Source organism: Peromyscus californicus, unplaced genomic scaffold, assembly GCF_007827085.1.
Source record: "Peromyscus californicus insignis strain IS unplaced genomic scaffold, ASM782708v3 Scaffold_22__1_contigs__length_63687245, whole genome shotgun sequence".
Taxonomy (NCBI): domain Eukaryota; kingdom Metazoa; phylum Chordata; class Mammalia; order Rodentia; family Cricetidae; genus Peromyscus; species Peromyscus californicus.
Window position 1 is genome coordinate 62,269,348 of NW_026294525.1, and position 21,295 is coordinate 62,290,642.

The window sequence follows — 21,295 nt, forward strand, 5'->3', positions numbered from 1 at the left end:
TCTTCTACATTGGAAAGTCATTCCTTTCCTCTGTGGTAATTAATATTTTGTAGAAAGGTACAGTGAATTCTGGTTTCTGGGTACTGAGATTTCTGGCTCCTATTGTTTAGAAGCCAAAATCTGGATACCATGCTCACTGTTACTGGGATTTTGCTCTCCTAGTCTCGCTTAGTATACAGAGGTAGGGAATGTATAGGGATTTATAGAGAGAGCAGTGTCTATATCTTAGTATACAGAGGTAGGGAATGTATAGGGATTTATAGAGAGAGCAGTGTCTATATCTTCCTTCCTTCCTTCCTTCCTTCCTTCCTTCCTTCCTTCCTCCCTTCCTTCCTTCCTTCCTTCCTTCCTTCCTTCCTTCCTTCCTTCCTAAATTTTGTTTTTTTGAGAGAGTTTCTTTGTGTAGCCTTGGCTGTCCTAGAACTAGCTCTGTAGACTAGGCTAGCCTCTCAAGTGCTGGGATTAAAGGTGTGCACTACCACAGCTGGCTTTATATTTTTATATTAATTCATATTAGTACTTTCACTTCCAGGCTAATAGTTCAGGTTTAGTCTTGTGTCTTTTTATATTTGTCACTATTTTCTCTGACAGGAAAAAGTAGATTTTAGTATAGATGAATTTCTAAATGGTCTTAATAAATAAAAAACATGGAGCCAGAAATTTGGGTTAAAGGCCAAGAGAAAGATCAGAGGAATAGGACAAACCACGAGCTAACCTCACCTCACCAACCCCACAGCTTCCAAAGAGAGCTTCTTCCTGTATGCTCACCTTTACATGCCTTTTCTGCTCTGTTCTCTCAGTGGCTCTCTAAGCCCCCAGCTACATCACTTCCTCTTCCTACACAGCTGTCACTTTGTGTCTGTCTGTACAGACCTCCAGACCTCTATGGTTGGTACTGGGATTAAAGGCGTGTGTCACTATGCTTGGTTCTCTTCCCTAGTGTGGCCTTAATTACACAGAGATCCTGCCTGCTAAGTGAGAGGATGAAGGGCGTGTGCTACTGCTGCCTGACTTCTTTGTTTACTTATAATGGCTGGCCTTTTTCCTCTGATCGCCAGGCAAGCTTTATTTATTAAAGGACACATAAAATATCACCACATTTTAGGTTTGTTTTGTTTTTTGAGACAGGGTTTCTCTGTGTAGTTTTGGTGCCTTTCCTGGATCTCGTTCTCTGGCCCAGGCTGGCCTCAAACTCACAGAGATCCGCCTGACTCTGCTTCCTGAGTGCTGGGATTAAAGGCTTGCACCACTGCCGCCAGATTTTAGTTTTTTGATATATTAACTTTTTTGATCAGTCTATCTGCATATATAAAACTCATTTGTTACCACCTCTTCTTCTACCTGGATCTGTCTTTATTACATTGATATCCCTGCCAGGTAGCATGTGGATGCCTTTGTCACAGTGTGCAGTTGAACTTCCTACCTGGTGTGTTTGTTTGTTTTTTTTAATTTGTTGTGTAAGGATGGTGGTTTCGTCTTTCTTCCTTCCTTCCTTCCTTCCTTCCTTCCTTTTTTTTTTTTTGAGACAGAGTTTCTTTATATAGGCCTGGCTGCCCAGGAACTTGCTCTGTAGACCAGGTTGGTGGCCTTGAACTTAGAGAGATCTGCCTGTCTTGTCTCTCTCCCCATCCCAAGTGCTGGGATTAAAGGTATATGTGACCACTCCGGACTGGTAAGGATGTTTGCCTGTGTCTTGTGAGCCACATGTGATGTGGGCAGTGCCCGACGCAGAAGGACTGAAGGCACTAACCACCGTTAGTGGACTGAAGAAGGTGTCAGCTTCCTTGGGACTGGAGTTACAGACAGTTGTGAGCTGCCACGAGGTTGCTGGAAATTGAAACCAGGCCCTCTGGAAGAATAGCTAGTGCTTTTAACCCCTGAGCCTTCTCTCCAGCCCCCCACCCCCACATGGTATTTAAGAATTTCACAATACATGAGAGGTATGTGCTTTTGTGCATGCATATTCATTCCTTGGCATACATACAGAAGTCAGGAGAACCTACAGGAGTTAGTTCTTGTTTTCCACCTACGGGTCCCAGGGATGGAACCCAGGTTGTCAGGCTTGGTGGTTAGTGCCTTTACCCACCGAGGACCTCACTGGCCCTGCGTGCCCAATTGTTTTACCTACCTACTATCTCATGTAAGGATTTCACTTTTGTATATATTTTTAAAATATGGTAAAGAAAACAACAGCATTAGCCCAGCTAGACTCAGGTTACATGATCCCAACTTTGTTGGGGACATTGCAGGCATCCCAGCTAGGAGCTGTGGAATTGTTGAGCATGTCTTTTTCTTTCCATAAGGACGGTTTGGTCTGCTGACCTTAACTACACTGCCATCATAGAGCTGCGTCACAACCCATTTGAACTTGACAGCCATGCTCTTAACTGCTAAGCCATCTCTCCAGTCCATCTCTCCGCCCCTTAAACATGCTTTTTAAATCTAGGGAGGATATTGAAACTAAAGGATTGTGCCAAGTTCAGTAAAACAGTACGTCACATTTTAGGTTTGGTTATCATTTTTAATTGAATTGCAGCTTTTCGTAGTGACTAAAATAATTTTGTCACAGTTCTTACACAGGCCTGTCTTAAGTTCTTACAGATTTGACTGTCTTTCTCAATTTAACATAAAATAATTAAAACTTGCGATACTGAATTTTACTGTCCACTCTTGTTTCAGCTCTCTGTTTGTTTCATATTTTCAGTAGATAAAATTCTGATCCTTGTTGGTTAGAATATATGTGGTTAGATAATTATTTCCGTACTTGAATATTGTTTCTCCTTGGTTACTAAATGAACCATGTTTTAATTAGTTTATACTTTTGTTCTATACAAGGAGAGAATAGGATAGAAATGTGCAGACAATTGATTATATGACCCAGGCTTCATAGGTTCAAGTTAGTTTCTAAAATTTTGGAGAAGTTTCCCATGGAAAATACTTGCTTCTTATTAGTTAAACTTTCCCAGATACTGTAGCATGAATCTTAACAGGTCTTACTAATAAAAACAAACGTGAAGCCAGGTATTGGAGTGAATGCTGGAAGATCAGAGAAGCAGAACAAGCCACAGCTTCCTCACCTCCTCAGTTCCTCAGCTGATCCTGTTTCCTCAGACTGGAAGCCTCTGAGTCCTCATCCAAATGGATCTCAGCTGAACTGCTGCTCAAAAGCCTAAAAGCTTAACCAACCTAGTTCCTGGTCCTCACACACCTTATATACCTTTCTGCTTTCTGCCATTACTTCCTGGGATTAAAGGCATGAGTCACCATGCCTGGCTATTTCCAGTGTGGCTTTGAACTCACAGAGATCCAGATGGATCTCTGCCTTTAGAAGGCTAGGATTAAAGGTGTGAGTGCCACCATTTTCTGGCCTCTATGTCTGTCTAGTGGCTGTTCTGTTCTCTGACCCCAGATAAATTTATTAGGGTGCACGATATATTGAGGAACACAATATCACCTCAAGATACTATTCTTTGTAAGTAACAGACAACTTCACATAGTTTATGAATTTTTATAAGGATTATATAAATAGGCAAGACTTGTATATTTTGACAAAATGTTAGGATAGTAGTGAAGGTTAGTATGATATGATTCAGATTTCACTGTGAAAAATAATTTAACTAATCTTACTTTTCTTTCTTGACAGAGCAAATTCGATTAAAGAATATCAGAAAAGTATATGGAAGATGTATGTGGTATCGTTTACGATTATTAAAACCCCAGCCAAATATTATTCCTACAGTAAAGTAAGTAATGGATTTCAATAACAAAATGTACTGAATACTTACTCTTTGCTTAGAGATCATGAATTAGGGAATCTGAGGATGGCTTACATGTGTGCCTGTAAAGAAATTGTAGCCTGTGACAGGGGTGAGGTTTGATTAGTAAGCTTGAGAGCTGTGAACAGATTAAAAGTCAAAACGAGAAGGGTATGTGAGTCAGCCCTTGTTTGGAGACTGTATATGTTATGTGCTAGAATTGGAGTTTGAGGTTGAAGTCTATATGGAAATCAAAGATTTCAAAGACAGGCAAGATTAGGCGTGAATTTCAAGATGATAACTAAAGTTTAGCACGTGTTGCCATATGCTTAATATGTTTATTTGATTCTGTGTTAATTTCAAGTGTTTATGATTTTCCTTAAGCTGAAGCTAAGAAGTGAGTTGATTTTGCCAGAATCATGCAGTGAATGTGGTAGAGCAGGACCTTATCATCGTAATTTTGGCAGATTCATCTGCTTAGACAAGCCACTAGCAAGTGTTTGATTCTGTGAAGCTAAAGGGTGTGCTTTACGCTGCTTTATGTCAAGTTTTTAGCTCAGTCACTAGATTATCTGTGATGGGAACCAGAGGTTGCTACTGCAGAAGAACCCACTGGTGAATTACCCACATTTACCTGCCCAGTGGAGGGTTAAGACTTGGACCAGTTGTTTTAAGTCTGGCTTTAAATGATGAGGATGGTTTTAAACATAGTTAGGTTACTTCAGAGGGTTGAAATAAGATGTTTTCAGAGGGAAAGGATTGGTTTCTGCACAGAGAGGGAGGGAATCTTAGCTTTGGTATTTATTACTCAGTGATGTGAAGCTAAATTCAGTTAGCACTGAGACCAGTTGTAGCCTTCTGTTCACTTTTATTTGCTGTTTAGTCTCATTTTAAATTAAAATTTTATAAACACACACTCCTCTTTTTTTGAGACAGGTTCTCGCTGTGTAGCCCTGGCTTGCCTGAAACTAACTATGTAGATCAGGCTGGCCTTGAACTCACAGGCATTCATCTGACTCTGTCTTCTGAGTATCCGAGGATTAAAATTTTGTTGTTCTTCTTAATTTGTCGTGTGTGTGTGTGTGATGTGTGTGTGTGTGATGTGTGTGTGTGTGTGTGTGTGTGTGATGTGTGTGTGTGGGCATACACATGTCACCGCACACTCCATCAGTGTAGAGGACAGAGAACGGCTTTGTGGATTGCTTCTTTTTTCCACACCGTATGAGGCTTTGGGAATTGAACTCGGGTCATCAGGCTTGTGAAGCAGATTCTTTTCCTGATAACCCTACCCATCAACCTTGAGCCTCAGTTTTCAAGGAAAAAAGTTGGAGGCCTTTTCAGTAATAAATAAGTGATTTCTTTAATTCAGAATGAAGGTCAGAGAACTACTGACTAGATTCTGGTGATAGTTTAGATAAAGTTAGAAATTATGAAAACCCTTGCTTCTTTCCAGTACCTAGTGCTTCTTTCCTGCCAGTGTCTCTGAAACTAAGTTATATCATTTCTGGAAGTAGCTTCCAAATTACATTTAAAATATGGTTAAAAGGGCCGGGTGGTGGTGGCGCACGCCTTTAATCCCAGCACTCGGGAGGCAGACCCAGGCGGATCTCTGTGAGTTCGAGGCCAGCCTGGGCTACCAAGTGAGTTCCAGGAAAGGCGCAAAGCTACACAGAGAAACCCTGTCTCGAAAAACCAAAAAAAAAAAAAAAAAAAAAAAAATATGGTTAAAAGGAAAAAAATGCAGAAGACATTCTAAGTTAATTTATTGAATCTGCGTTTGAGGAAATACTTGTCTTTTTGGAGGAACCAAATATTCTCTTAGGAAATTGGACACAGAACATAATCATGTCATGTTGTCCCCCAGGTTCCCCCGCCTGCCTGCTTTGGCTCTCTAAGAACTGGAGTGTGGTGTTATTGGTTGATTTTCATCAGCTCAGGAGATCCTGTCATGAGCTTCTCTTCTGTTCTTGACTCTGAGAACAGATGCCAAACATGAAGCATCTGATAGAGTTTAGCATCTGGAAGGTTTTGTTCTTTTTCTTAGGTTTGCTTTGCCTTTGTGATTTGTCATTTTTATCTGTTTCATAAAACCTCATAAGATTTGTTAGACTTGTAGATTTCATCAAAGTGAAGAGTTACTGTGTGTGAATAGCATTTTCAAGTGTTCTTTAGATTATTGAGAGTATTAGAAAACTTTAGTTTTATGTTTAGAATTTTCTGCTTTTAATTTTACATGTAATTGTTGTGTGCCTATTATGAGTCAGATATAGAAAGTGCTAGATACACAGTGATTAACAAAATACATATGATTCAAAGATGTGAACCTTAGGAGGGACTGCCAAATAAACAATTGTAACAAATTTAGTAAATAATGTTAGTTCATTTCTTTTGTCTTTGTTACTGTAATAAAATACTTCAGTTTGGGTACTTTATAACAAGGCTTATTTAGCTTATTTTAGTTTTAGAGGCTGAAAGTCCAAGGTCTTTCAGCCACATCCATTTATGACCTTTGGAGTAACATTACAACTTGGTAGATGGCATCATGGTGGAAGGATACATATGCAGATGCATATACATATATGGATACAGATACAGATACAGATATGGATGATACAGTTACAGATGATACATATACAAGGGTCTAGAAGAGGTGTCAAATCCCCTGTGACTGGAGTTATAGGCAGTTGTGAATCACCTGATGTGGATGCTGGGAACCAAACTTGGTCCTCTGCAAGAGCAAACCCCTGAGCCATATCTTTAGTGCCCCAGACTTCATCTCTTAAAGAAAGATCCACTACATCCTTTTGTGTATGGTGAGCGTGTGCATGCATGTTCAGATGCGAGTGGGTACATATCTTTAGGTTTTATGTACATGCGTTTATGTATATATGGAAGCCAGAGGTTGACATCTGGTGTCTGAACAATTTTCTACTTTATTTACTGAGGTGTAGGGTGTTCTAGTTTTATTTCTGTTGCTAGTTACAGTTAAGAGCAGAGATTATATTCTGGGCAGACACCTATTTTGCCTTCTTCCCCCTAGTTAGCTTTAATCTAGATTTCTCCTATCTTTATGTAGCTCAGGACTTTCTGCCTAGGGAATGATGCTGCCCACAGTGGGCTAGGTCTTTCCTATATCACTTAACAATCGACATGCCCATAGTCCAGTCTAATCTAGACAATCCCTTGATTGAGGTTCTTTTCTCAGGTGATCTAGACCATGGTAAGTTGATGTTTAAAACTATTGTACAGGGTTCTTGGTAAACCTGGAGTTTGCCCAGCAAGTCTGTCTAGCCCATTTGCCCCAGGGATCCCATCTCTGCCTCCCAAGTACGGGGTGTAATAGGTGATCATACCTGCCTAACTTTTATGTGGGTGTTAGAGATATGAATTCTGACTCTCAAGTTTGTCCATTGAACTGTCTCCTCAACCCTAGTTCTACCACTGTTTTGTGCTCTATACTGCTAAACCATAGCAGTGAGGACTGGGAGGGGAGTTGCTATGGAAGAGCAGCAGAAAGGACGCTCACTTGGCCCAAGACAGAGAAGGCTTTTTGAGTGGGCTATAAGTGTGGCTAAGGTGGTTTTTTGTTGTTGTTGTTGTTTTGTTTTTGTTTTTGTTTTTTGTGGTACTGGAGTTGAACCTTGCAAATGCTAGTTAAATGTTCTATTGTTGATCTATATCTGTAGCCCCTGAGACTTGGGGAAGAGTTATTACTAGTAGCCCATAACTACCATGAGTTGATTATGTTTACTACATATGAGTCACTTTCAAGGTACTTAAAATTTTAAATCTCATTTAATTGTCAAACCTGTCATGGAAGTTGGAATTGAGATATATAGCTTAAGCAGCTTACCAAACTTCCTTAATTGATATGTAATAACAGTGGGAGTTGAGCTAGTGCGTTTTGTTTTGTGGCCAGGAAAAAAGAGGGGGATGTTCTTCATAGTGTTCTCTCTCCTCTTTGGGCATATATGTGGGCATTTAGGTAGGCTGGAAAACAGCTTGAAGTTATATACTCTTGAAAAGTTTAAAATATGCCTGAGGATGCAACTTACTTTGTAGAATGCTGGCCAACCATGCTGGAAGCCTTTGGTTTGACTCCTAGCACCCTATAAATCAGGTGTGGTGGTGCATGCCTGCACGATTAGCCCTTATGTGGGCTGTAGAAGCAGGAGGGTCAGAAGTTCAAAGTCATCTTCCTTTACATAGTGAGTTTATGGGCAGCCTAGGCTCTATTGAGACCCTTCCTCAAAGTGTGTGTGTGTGTGTGTGTGTGTGTGTGTGTGTGTGTGTGTGTGTGTGTGTGTTTGGTTTAGAATATTGTTTTGGCCAAATGGAAACTTGTATCTCAGTTTCCACTGTTGATTAAACTACCCAGGGGTTAGTAAAAACTGGATAAGATCTTGTTCAGGTGCCAAAGGAATTTGCAGCAAGTCAAAGGAAAAAAGTTATTGTGTGTGCTGCTTTGCAGCTGTAACTGTTCTCTTCAAAGGATTGCTTTTGAAAGGTGGATCATTTGAGTTGAGTTGAAGGATGAATTTAAAGTTTGTGTAGGTAGGCACGCACACTTGGGAACTGAGATTTTGACAGATACAAGAGAGCAAATGCGTGATTGTGGGAAAGCTTATGGAACATTGAAGAACAAAAATCTGTTTTGTTGAAAATCGGGTAAACAGAAAACTAAGGAATCCTCCTAGGTGATTCCAGATGTTGGCTCATTTCCAAATGGTAAGTGCATTTAAGCTAGGTTCTGCCAAAGAGCAGAAGCACAGCTGAAGGTGTGACTCAGAGTTCTTGCCTAGCAGAGCCAGGAAAGGCCCTCGATGTCATCTCAGTGCAGGGATGGAAACAAAGCTAAACAAGGGACCTTCTCTTTGTTCTTAAAGCCAGTCTTTCCAGTTCTGTTTGATTATTTTATGTTTTTGTCTAACAGATCCTGTTCATTGTAACAAATTGTCATACAGAGGATCTGATAGTTCATTTTTTACCTAAAGATATTGATTACTTCGTACTCTTGCTTCTAATCATGTTTCTGCTTATAGAAATTGGATTGTGTTTTACAAAGCTTGAAAGCTGTTTTCCCTTTCAAATTTAACATTAAAAAAATCTTTCATGAGAGATTTTACTTTCGTTTACTAGAAAGTATTTCACTCTGGTTGAATGATTAAAATTATTATTATTTTTTTGCCTAGTAATTGATTTGGTGGACATTTAAAGATGCTAGTATTTGGTTTTACTATGTAGAATACATTCAAGAGAGAAGAAATTAGTTTTTTTTATTGCTCTTTTATATCCTTAACTTGTGCACATTTTTTATGTGTTAGCTATAAAATGTTCTTTTGTGTGGCTGCATCATGGTTTGACTACTCTCCTTAAGTTAGTTATGGCTGATGGACATCAGAATATTTCCAAACTTTACAATTTAAAGAAGGCTATTTATTCATCTTTGTATGCCTGGCCAATTTTTAAAAATTTATCTTACTAAATGTGTAATTTCTAGGTCAAGAGTAAACTTCTTTCATTAAGTGGTTTCTCAGCTATTTCTTATCTATTTTAATGAGTCTAGTATTATTTTCTGTATTTAATTCTACAAATAGTAACATGGGAGGCACTCTCCTAGATTCTAGAGAATTCAGAAGTGGAAACAGCACCATCCTTGCTGTAACAGGAATTTACAGATGTGAGTCAGTAGTGTAGCATAGTGGTGTGCAGCTCCTTTAGATTGTTTTATTCCTTGATCTTGTAGAAAGCCATACAGATGTATTTATTATGTCATTTGTCTTTTTCCTAAACAGGAAAATAGTTCTGCTTGCAGGATGGGCATTGTTCTTATTCCTTGCATACAAAGTTTCCAAAACAGACCGAGAATATCAGGAGTACAATCCTTATGAAGTATTAAATTTGGATCCTGTAAGTAGTATTCTTTAATTTAACAATATCTTAAATACTAGAAGTCTACACTCTAAAACAAATTAGACATTTCCAAAAGAAATCAGACTTCGGTCTGTTAACGTCTTGTTTTAGATGGACAGTTTTCACTTATGTTTCTGTGTGTTGTATGTGTACTCAGGTAGAAGAGGCTATCAGATCCCTTGGAGTTGGCAGGTGGTTTAAAGCTGCCTGAGGTGGGTGCTGGGAACTGAACTCAGGACTTGAGGGAGAGAAGTACAAGCTTTTCTCCACCAAGCCATCTCTTCAGCCCTGTCAGTTAACTTCTTTAAAAAAAATAAGATCTAATTCATTATCATTTAAATACATTTGTTCTATTGTTGATTGCTAGTAGTATTAGCTTATAACTAGTAAACTGTTAAGATTACTTGATGAGAAGTGACTATATTTTAAAAATACATTCATGTTGATTGGCACATGCACTACCTTAAATCTGAGATGGGGGTACTTATAAGAAACTGTTGTCATTGTCATTGAAATTAGGTAGTCTTTGAGTATGTTCTTCGGTGAGATTTTGGTTGAACTCTGTTGATAAACTTCTATGGAACATTAGAACTGGAGTTAGTGAAGAGAGAGGGTGAGGCTGAGAGAACTGTGTCCTGTAACAGCTTAGTAGGCAGACTGAATCTAGTAGTTGTGGTTTTAAACTTCGTTTTTCTTCAGTGGATGGCTTGGTTTTGAAGTTGATATACAAATTAAGGAGAATGTTCATCTTCTAGTTTTCTGTTTTGTAGAAGAAAAGTTCACATATAGTAGGATTTCTATTTGATTGTTTTCTTTTTTAAACATTTTTTAGATTTTATTTTTAAATGTATACATATGGGTGTATGTGTGAGTGTGGGTTTATGCATGAGAATGCAGAAGCCAGCAGAGGGTGCTGGATCCTTTGAGGCTGCCCAGGGTCTGTTGGTGCTGGGAACTAGACCTGTGCACCCTTTTGAAGAGCAATGTGAACTTTAACCCCTGAGCTATCTCTCCAGTCCAGTGTCTCTTTTTTTTTTTTTTTAAAACTATAATTATCATGGCCACCAAGAGTATAATAAAAAGATGTAGGGAAATAAAAATGATCCAGAAGTATTGATAAAAAGTGAGATTGAGAACCAATGCCAGTTCTTTTTTTAAATATTTACTTAATATTAAAATACTTAGAAGCAGATGAAATAAGATACTGCTCAGGGCATAAAGCAAGCAGATCTTTGACTTAGCTGCAATAGTTTACTCTTGATCCTTTTTGGATAGTAAAGCCACTGTACTTTTATTTAAATGTGGAGTTACATGGTTTCACCACCATTACCATTAGTGACTAGTATATTGCATGTCATATAGTTAAATGCTTGAGAAGTATATGTATGAGATGAAACTTGGGAGACAAAATGTATAGGAGAAAATGTTACTTTCTTTTGTCAGAACATTGAGAAGTTCATGGTTTAAGATAAAAATAGGATTGATTATTTCTTATTGCATTATGTTCTTACGTATTAACAAAGCTTTTCCTTTTAGGGAGCAACAGTAGCAGAAATTAAGAAACAATATCGCTTGTTGTCACTTAAATATCATCCAGATAAAGGAGGTGATGAAGTTATGTTCATGAGGATAGCAAAAGCTTATGCAGCGTAAGTATCATAGGGCCTGTTACACTTTTTAAAGAAAGGGGTAAAGATACTTTCTGTTTAAGAAAGTAGTAAGTGAAATGAATGTTACACACTTTTATTAAATATTAACCAAGTATATTTGAACCTGACATTTATGGACCTACTCAGCAGCTCTAAAGTGGTAGTTTAGTTAAATCATAAGTTACTCAGGGTTGGCACTTAGAGAAGGGATTTTCCCCAAGTTTAATTAAATATGTCTTAGTTACTGATTTTGGTGTGAAGAGACCCTGGACCAAGGCAGATTATAAAAGAAAGTGTTAAAATTAGGGCCTTGCTTACAGTTTGAGGAGGTTAGTCCATGATCATCATGGCAGGGACATGGAGGCAAGCAGACAGGCAGGCATGCTACTGGAACTGATATCCCATCTGAAGGGTGGAGGGACAGAGAGCAAGATGGGCCTTCCCCAACAAGACCACCTCCTGCTCTTTCCTACACAGTCCACCAACTGGGAAACAAATATTTAGATACAGGAGCCTGTAGGGATCATTCTCATTCCAACCACCACAACAACTGAGTTGTGTTGAGCAGTTTCGAAGCATCCTGAATAGCAGACGTGTGTTTGAGTCTCATTTTCTCTTTTGAGGCGTTTGTTAAACCCGTTCTATTCTCCTGTTTTGACAGTGTGTGTCTCTCACTGAACTGTTCAAGGGCAAGTGTAATGTTTACTTTAAGTGCTTTATTTTTGGTATTCTTTCAGAATTTCATTGTAATAGATGGTTTCTAGTTACTTTACTGTTAGATACTGTATCTGTTGAGATGTAGATTTTGTTTATTTACTAACTGTGTGTGTGTGTGTCACTGCAAATGTGTGGAGAGTAGGTTGGGAGCCAGTGCTCTTTCCCTGCTGAGCCGTCTCACCAGCCTGAGTTACAGATTTCTGTCTGTCTGTCTGCTCTGCCTCCCAAACCTTCTTAAGAATCTTTTTAGAACTTTCAGATTATTTTCTTGTTGACCTAGATGTAGGCATAGGTAAGACACATTGTTACTGTTAAGAAACCTTGTGAGCTGAGGGTAGAGCTCAGTAGAGTACCTGGCAAGTAAGTGTACACAAGCCCTAGGGTTTGATTTCTCACAACTCAGAAAACAAAAACAAAAACAAACCTGTATTATTCACATATACATACCCAGACAATTTTACATTTATAAATCCCCCCCCCACCCGCCCCAACATAGGGTCTCACTATGTAACTCTAGCTGCCTATAGATCAGTATGTCCTCAAACTCCAAGATCTCAAGGTTTTGTTTTGTTTTTTGCAGAGTAAGAGATATGGGTCTGATTTCATTCTTCGGATGCATATCTTCTCTGGCCAGCACCATTTGTTGAAAAGACTTTTTCCCCTAGTGTATGTTTTTGACACCTTCAGCAAAGCTTAGGCATTCACAACTCTGGGTTGATCTCCCATTTTCTGTTCTATTCCATTGATCTGCATGTCTGTTTCATACCAGTACAATGCTGTCTTTATCACTGTGGCTCTGTAGTGTAGTTTTAGGTTAGGTAATAGTATGTTTCTGGCTGTGTTCTTTCTGCCTAGAATTGGTTTGGCTATTAGGATTTTTTTGTTTTCAAAGCATTGTCAGATTTGTGAAGGAACTGAGATTTTCATCTAGTGCTTTTTATGATGTATACTGGGATCTGAAATAAAGGCATTTTAATTCTCTGCTTTGAGCTATTGGCCAGGTCAGGACTTACATTTTATTTAGGTGTTGAAAATCATTCCGTAACTTTTATATTGCCTGACTTGAAAGCTCTTGTGTAGAAGGTGTTTGCCTAGTTCTCCTGGCACTCGGCTTAGAAGGGCCTTTTCCCACAACGGTGAAGTTTTACAGGCGACGTTGACCTCTTGAGAGCATAGTGCCACCATTTGGGAATTAACTACTACATTTTAAATTATTAATGTACTCATTGGAGACGTTTTAGAAAATAGGCTGTTAGGAAATAAATAAAAGTCACTTAAAATCTTAGATTCTTATAAGGCTTAATAAATAGCCTTTGAGTTTCATCTGACTTAATTAGCTAAACTTGAGCTAAGCAGGAATTTGTGTCAAGGTCCAGGAATTAGCATTTACGTGTGTGCGCGCGCGCACACACACACACACACACACACACACACACACACACACACACACACACACACACCCCTTTTCAGAGAGAGTATTTTTGATTCTTTGAGTTATTAATCCCCTTTGGGGAAGGGTATGTATATCTGTGTGGTATGTGTGTTCACACATGTGGGTGTACCTGTATGTAGAGGCAGAGGTTAGTGTTGGTGTTTCACTCTCCACCTTATCTACTGAAAAGGCCTCTCTCACTTCAGTCCAACAGTAGATAGCCAGCTGGGCCCAGGTGCAGCCCGTCTTTGTCAACTGAGAGCTGGGTTATCCGTGGGCCGCTGTACCTTTGTCAGGTTTATCTGATACGGTACTGGGGCCTTCCATGCCTGCAGAGCAAGCACTCTGCTGAGTGAGCCTCATCCCCAGCCGGGGTGACTGTCTTTTCAGAGGAGAGTTTGCTTCAGATGGGGAGGGTGTGGGACATTGGAGCAGTTAGAAGTGCTCACTACTCTGCCTTCCAAAGAACCCAAGACTTCAGTTTCCAGCACCCAGTTTGGGCAGCTCACAACCTCCTGTAACTCCAGTTTCAGGGACTTTCAAAGTCTCTGTGGGCACCTGTGCTCTTGTACGTGTACACACACACACACACACACATACACACACACACACACACACACACAAAGTAAATAAATCTAAAAACAAAGGTATTGATTGCCTAAGAAGTTCTTACATTTAAATACTTATTTTTTGGGTATGGCTTTCTAATTTTGGTACCTATTTTCTTCATGGTAGTTTAACAGATGAAGAGTCTCGGAAAAATTGGGAAGAATTTGGAAATCCAGATGGGCCTCAAGGTGCGGTGAATATAAAAATGTTGGTAGTATTGTATATTATGAAAATATTAACTAGAATAAGAGGAATATTGATTTTTCTTTGTTTATGGGTATGAAAATTACAGCCACAAGAAGTTAGATGAATACATTGAACTTCTTTACATATATGTTTTGTTTATATTTATGTTTGTGCACCATACACATGACTGGTGCCTATGGAGATTAGAAAGAGTGGGGGCATTAGATCTCCTAGAGCTGGAGTTTGGGCGCCATTGTGAGCCATAGTGTGGGCTGGGAACTGAACCTGGATCCTGAAAGAGCAGCAAGCACTCGTTTTTCTTTTATTTCAGATTTATTTTATGTGTGCTGCTTATGTGTGTGAAGGTCAGAAGAGGACATTGGATCCCCTGAATTTGGAGTTATGGATGGTTGTGAGCCACTCTGTGGGACCTAGGAACTGAACCCAGGTTCCCTGCAAGAGCAACAAATGCTCTTAACTGATGAGCTACTTGGGGCAGGAGAGATGGCTCATCTGTTAAAGGCTAGGCTCACAACCAAAAAGACAGCAAGTGCTCGGAAGCACTGAGCAGTCTTTCCAGCCTCTCTGTTTACTTTTTACTTAATTTTTTTTTTTTTTAAAGACTTTGGTTCCCAACATAAATTGGACTTGGTAATTTCTTCTTCTTTTTTTAGGGGGGTAGGTAACTGGAGTGAGGGGGCTAGACCTAGGAAGACTGGGAAGTGTGTGTGTGTGTGTGTGTGTGTGTGTGTGTGTGTGTGTGTGTGTGTGTGTGAGAGAGAGAGAGAGAGAGAGAGAGAGAGAGAGAGAGAGAGAGAGATAGATATTGGGGTACATTATGTGAAATTCCCAAATAATCAATAAAAATATGTTGGTGGGAAAAAACACAAAAAAAACTTCAGTTCCTAGCACCATGTTGAGCAGCTCAAAGCTGCCTATAATTCCAGCTTCAAGGAGATCTAATCTTGGTCTCTGGGGGTGCTTGTACTCATGTGTATATACCTATTAACAGATACAGACAGGCTAGAGAGATAGCTCAGAGGTTAAGAGCACTGGCTGTTCTTCCAGAGGCCCTGAGTTCAATTCCCAGCACCTACATGGTGGCTTGCTCACAACCATCTGTAATGAGATCTGGTGTCCAAGCACGCATACAGACAGAACATTGTATACATAATAAATAAATCTTTAAAAAAAAAGATACAAACACATACTTACAATTTAAAAATAATAAAATAATTTTCTCCATGTGCATGCCACCTGTATGTACACATTCATGCATACATTTGTGCATACCATGAGCACATGCAAAAATTTTTTCTTTACTAATTTCTTACATTTTCAAGTGTTTATATGAATTCAAGGCATGAAAGTATTTGAGTTTTCTAGTAAAAAGAAACTTAAGTGTAAAAAGTTTCCCCATTGAAAACTATGAAGTTCATACACTCTCCTGTAACATACATACATTCATTTATTTTAAGACAAGGTCTCACTCTCATCCATGCTGACCTTGAACTTCCATTGATCCTCCTGCCTCAGTCTCAAATGTTGTACAAGCCTGGGTGTATTTTTTAAGTTTGTATAATGGAAATATATGTAACGTAAGAAGTTTTTTCAGGAAATGGTGAGGAAACTTAATTTTGAGATACAGATAAATAAAATTGAAAGCAGAATCTCTAGAACAGTGATTTATTTTATTTCAGCTACAAGTTTTGGAATTGCCTTGCCAGCTTGGATAGTTGACCAGAAAAATTCGATTCTGGTGAGTGCATTTATATAAGGCCTGTTCTGATGTTCTTGATATACTTTTGTTCTATACTGTATTAGGGTGTGATATAATGAAACTTTCTCAAAGAGACTCTCACATGCACTTACTTGCTACTGTGTTTTGAAAGCTACATAGCAAGAGAAAAGAATTGGTTCTCATTACACGCTAGTTTAGGACAATGGATTCTAGTTTTGTTTTTGGTTTGTTTGGTTGTTGTTGTTTTGTTTTGTTTTTGTTTTTTCTTTTGTTTTTGAAACAAGGTTTCTCCTGGCTGACCTGGAACTCACTCTGTAGATCAGGCCGGCCTCGAACTCACGGAGATCCGCCTGCTTCTGCCTCCCGAGTGCTGGGATTAAAGGTGTGTGCCACCACCGCCCAGCAGCAGTGTAGTCTAAGTTTGAAACTGTCAAGTTTTGCTAATTTATTTTGAAAGTATTTTTGGTTAGTGTCCTACTTTCGGATTGAGAACTACTGGATTTTATGGTAGCCATATTTATCTAAGGTGAACTCACAATTTAACTTACTCATTTCACCTTTACTCAAACTAAGCTACTGATATTAATTGAAATATACCTAATTCCATACTAGGAAGCAATGGGACATCAGACAGGCTTCTATCTTGGATAGTTGCTGCAGCCCTAAAACATCAGGAATTGTCTTAATACGTTGTTTACAAATTGATGATTCTCTACTTGAGGTTTCATGAAAGTAATTATCTAGGAGCTATTTTATTTTAACTTAATCTTTCCTTATTACTTTTAAATGTATACTCTCTCTCCATGTCTGTCTGTCTCTCATGTGTATGTGTGTGTTGTCTCTCTGTGTCTGTCTGTCAGCCTGTCCCATCCCTGTCTCGCCCCCCCCCCCCCCCCTTGTGTGTGTGTGTGTGTGTTGCGGGGGTGGGGGTGGGAGGGGAGGGCTGCCCAGGTTACAGCATATTTGTGGAGGTCAGAGGATAACTTGCTGGAGTTGGTTGTCTCCTACCATATGGGTCCTAGAGCTGGAAGTCAGCTAGCTAGTCTTGGTGGCAGGTACCTTTACCTACTAAGCCATCCTGCTGGTCTTGAGGAGCCTTTTTTAAGCTTTAAAAGCAAAATATACACAGTTCATCTATAGTTTGTTTTGAAAATGCCTATTTTGTGACATTAAAATTGATAATCTTGTATACTTGCTGCTTATAAGTGCATCTATCATACTTAGGGCTACTGTGGGAATAATAGGAAAGGGAAAGATAGCTGACAGATTTCAGATGAAGCTGTAGGCGAAAATTCAATAGTTACTATCAAATAAAAATGAAATGGCACATTTGTAGTTAGGCACTAGAGTTAGTTTGTAAGGACTTATAATTTATTTCACAGCACTACTCGCAAGATATGACTATAGAAAGTGCTTGACTGGAAGGGAGGCATAATTTATAAAACTTTTGCAGGTATCTATATTACATCAGTATATAGAAAATTAAAAGATGATTTTTAAAAGACAAAAAAGCTCTAGACTTTGACTATAGTAACACTGTTAACCTGTGTGCCTAGGACAAGCTCTGTGATCTGTTTGTACTTCAGCTATACTATCTACAAAAAAAACCCAAAAAGGTACCTTCATTATAAAGGATCAAATAACAGAGTGCTTTTTAATAGTGGGACCTCTTTATAAGTCTGAACAATGTTTTGATTTACCAGACCGAGGCATAACTACTTTCTCTTTAACTCTAGGTTTTACTTGTATATGGATTGGCGTTTATGGTTATCCTTCCTGTTGTTGTGGTAAGTTCTACTACTCTATATTGATTGTTTTAGGGTAGTTGCTCCATAAAATTTTGATTTAGAATTTAATCGATTCAACGTGATATTTTTAAACACGTTGTTGTTGTTGTTGTTGTTGTTTGAAACAGGGTCTTACTACCTAACTCTACCTGGCCTGGAACTTGATAGGTAGTCCAGGTTGGCCTCAGACTACCTCTGCTTCCTGATTGCTGGGATTAAAGGCACCACCACGCCCAGCCTATTTTTATGTATGTGTGTAGGGTATGGGCACATGAGAGTAGGTGTCCAAGGAGTCCAGAAGAGAGTATAGGATCCCCTGGAGCTGGATAGTTATGAGCTAGTTGATGTGGGTGATGGGAACAGACAGAACATAGGTTCTCTATAAGAACAGTACGTGGTCTTCGCCATTAAGGCATATCCCCAATCCCTAGCCACTCATTTTAAAAAATAACTGTGTAGTACTATATAATGAAGAGCTACCAAAAAGTTTATTTCATCTTTCATTTCTTTGTGCCATGTGTTCTTTTTGATTCTGGAGTTTGTGTGGCTCCATAAGTCCTATTATACATCTGTCTTGACCTCTCCATAGGATTGCTGTGTAAGATCCAATCTCATGAGAACATGAATGAAAATACGTCAGCTATAAAATGGCCCCAAGACTTATCAAATTTTGTAGTAGAAACCACTTTGTTTATAGCAATGAGTGGTTTTATTCTTGTTTTATCTTTTCAACGGTTTCTGCTAAAACTTAAAGCATTTTAATCATGCCTAATGGTCTGTGTTGGTGTTTAGGGGTCTGGCAGTGTGAGTATTTGTTAGTAAGTCTTTGAAATATGGAACAAGCTCAAGCACCTCATTACTCTTAGTAAATTTTTGGAAAATTCACACACACTCACACACACACACACACACACACACACACACACACACTCACACACACATTGTGCTGCCTCAAGCTTAATATTTATAATTTTTCATGCTTTATATCTTGTTCAATTTTATTTGTATTTAGGGCTCTTGGTGGTATCGGTCAATACGCTATAGTGGAGACCAGATTCTAATACGTACAACACAGATTTATACATACTTTGTTTATAAAACTCGAAATATGGATATGAAACGTAAGTAAACCTAAGTAACTGCTGTTTGTTGCATTGTTTTCTGAGTCATTTCTATGTTGCTATATATTTCTTAACTCTATGGTAGATTCCAGGTTATAGTTCATCAGATTGAATCAGAAACCAGGAGGACCATTGCTGACCGGCTCCCCCTCAGCAGCACATTTAGTGGCTTTTCGTACAGCCTAGGCACATCTGCCCAAGAGTGGTACCTCCTCTATTAGCATCAAGAAAATGCCCCCACAGACATGCCCACAGGCTAGTCTGATCTAGGCATTTCCTCAGTTAAGGTTCCGTCTTCCCAGATGACTAGTTTATGTCATTAATGAAAGTGTATAAAATTACCAGGCTTCCACATAGCAAAGGCAACAGTTAAATGAGGAAGGAGATGGCCTACAAGATGGAGGAAATGTTGGGTAGCTAAACAACTGATAGAGGATGAATTTCTAGAATGCATAAAGAATTAAAAACCTGGTGTAATTGTATACATCTGTAATCCCAGTACTCAAAAAGGGAGAGCTAAGAGGATTGTCACAAGTCTGATGCCAGCCTGGTTTACATAATGAGTTCCAGGCTAGCCAAGGATTCAGTGTTTCAAAAGGAAGAAGAATTCTATCTTACTCTAGCCAGACTTGCTGTTACTAAGAAAATGATTAACAAAAGCTGGCAAGGATGCAGCTTCTAGTGAGAATGTCAGTTAGTCCAGCTACTGTACACAATTCCTCAAAAACTCTTTCAATAGATTGAGCATATGATGAGCTGCTATACCACTTCTAGGGATATACCAAGAGGAAGCCAAGTCAGACACCTCTGCATCTGTGCTTACTGTGGCATTGTGTACAATAGCCAAGCTGCAGAATATGCCTAGGTGCCTGTCAGCAAACAAGTGGATAAGGAAGATGTGGTATATATAGCAACCATCATTTTTTTTTTTATTCATCCATAAGGAAGAATGAACTTAGGGAAGTTTCAGAAAAATTGATTAAACAGGAGATAATTATATTATGTGAAATAAATGAGACTCAAACATTACATTATTTCTCTCAAATAGATCCTAGGTTTTTATGTGTACACGTAAAATCATAAATACACACACACACACACACACACATATGTCATGAAAGTTGAAGCAAGACTGTCTGGGAAAAGGAAGAGTACTAGCTGGACGGGGAGGGGTGGATATGGTCAAAATACATGATATAATTGAACAAGATGTCTGTGAACCCTTCACTGTGTATAGTGAATATAGGGTATAGAAGAGAACGAGTATTACTTTCTGTTGTGCATATATATTACTCTTATATTCAATTGAAATATTAATATAGGGACTTCTTTCCTTATGAAAATGGTTCATGTGTTTTGTTTTGCCCGTGGGATACTGATTTCTGAGAGTGTTCCTTAGTCTCAGATAATTCTGTCACAAAGCATTTTTTAGCTGAAGGATTTATTTACATTTCCTTCAGCTGTCTTTGGAACAGTTATTCTCCCTCCACCCCCGTGAAAATATTTGAGCCTGGTGTGATGGTGCATGCTTTTAATCCCAGCACTTGAGAGGCCAGGGCAGGCAGATCTTTGTGAGTTCCAGCCCAGCCTAGTCTACATAGGGACTTCCAGGCCAAAGTTACATGGTGACACTGTTGCAAAAAAAAAAAAAAAAAAAAAAAAAAATTTTTTGGGGGGGGGGCGTGGGCGTTGTGGTAGGTCAGAGGTTTACGGTGCCTGCTGTGTGTGGGGCACATCTGAAGAAACCAAAGTGCACGGAGTAGTTACAGAACTGTCGTCTCTACTCTTGAGCGGCTGTAGTCCCTTTTGTTTTTTAGCAGAGATTCTCTTCTGTGTTAAAGGAAAGGTAAGATTCATGGTTAGGGTGAAATTGATGATTGTAGTGTCAGTCCTTATAGAGCTTTTAGGATAATAATACATGTGGCAGGGAATTATGTGCATTTCCATAAAACTCTACAAGGTTCCAGAAGTTTTGTTTACTTGATATTCTGAGAAGTCATGGAATAAAAAGAATCTCTCACTCTTGGTAATTTCTTATTTCCAGCCTTGCTTAACTGAAGGGCACTCATTTACATGCAGCATTCTAACATCACATGAAGTACTAATGCTCTCTAGCAGGCTTCTGTGGAACACATGCTTAGTATATAAACATTCTATTTTAAATTATCTTAATTTTTCCAGTCCTTTTGTGCCCTTAATTTGATGAGCACTTATACTCACTTGGGATAGGTAACAATTGTGTACACTTTTAAAAAGTGTAGTTTCTTTTGTTTTAGTGGGAGATATTAATTTACTTGTCAGTAGTGGAGGCCAGATGACTGTCAGCATTGCATTTGTGCATGATTAGAAAGGTGCTTAACTTTAGGGTTAAGGGAGTTATCTCAG

General features: G+C 38.9%; 1 protein-coding gene across 2 annotated transcripts in view; it reads left to right on the forward strand.

Moving 5' to 3' along the window:
* The window catches only part of Sec63 (SEC63 homolog, protein translocation regulator), a 79,917-nt gene that overhangs the window by 24,516 nt on the left and 34,106 nt on the right, over window positions 1-21,295 (forward strand). For both annotated transcript variants that reach the window (XM_052751541.1, XM_052751540.1), the window contains exons 2-8: window positions 3,644-3,743; window positions 9,551-9,665; window positions 11,205-11,317; window positions 14,202-14,263; window positions 15,962-16,020; window positions 17,739-17,789; window positions 18,802-18,910. In XM_052751541.1, the coding sequence (XP_052607501.1) occupies window positions 3,644-3,743; window positions 9,551-9,665; window positions 11,205-11,317; window positions 14,202-14,263; window positions 15,962-16,020; window positions 17,739-17,789; window positions 18,802-18,910 (609 nt within the window). The remainder of the gene's footprint in view (window positions 1-3,643; window positions 3,744-9,550; window positions 9,666-11,204; window positions 11,318-14,201; window positions 14,264-15,961; window positions 16,021-17,738; window positions 17,790-18,801; window positions 18,911-21,295) is intronic.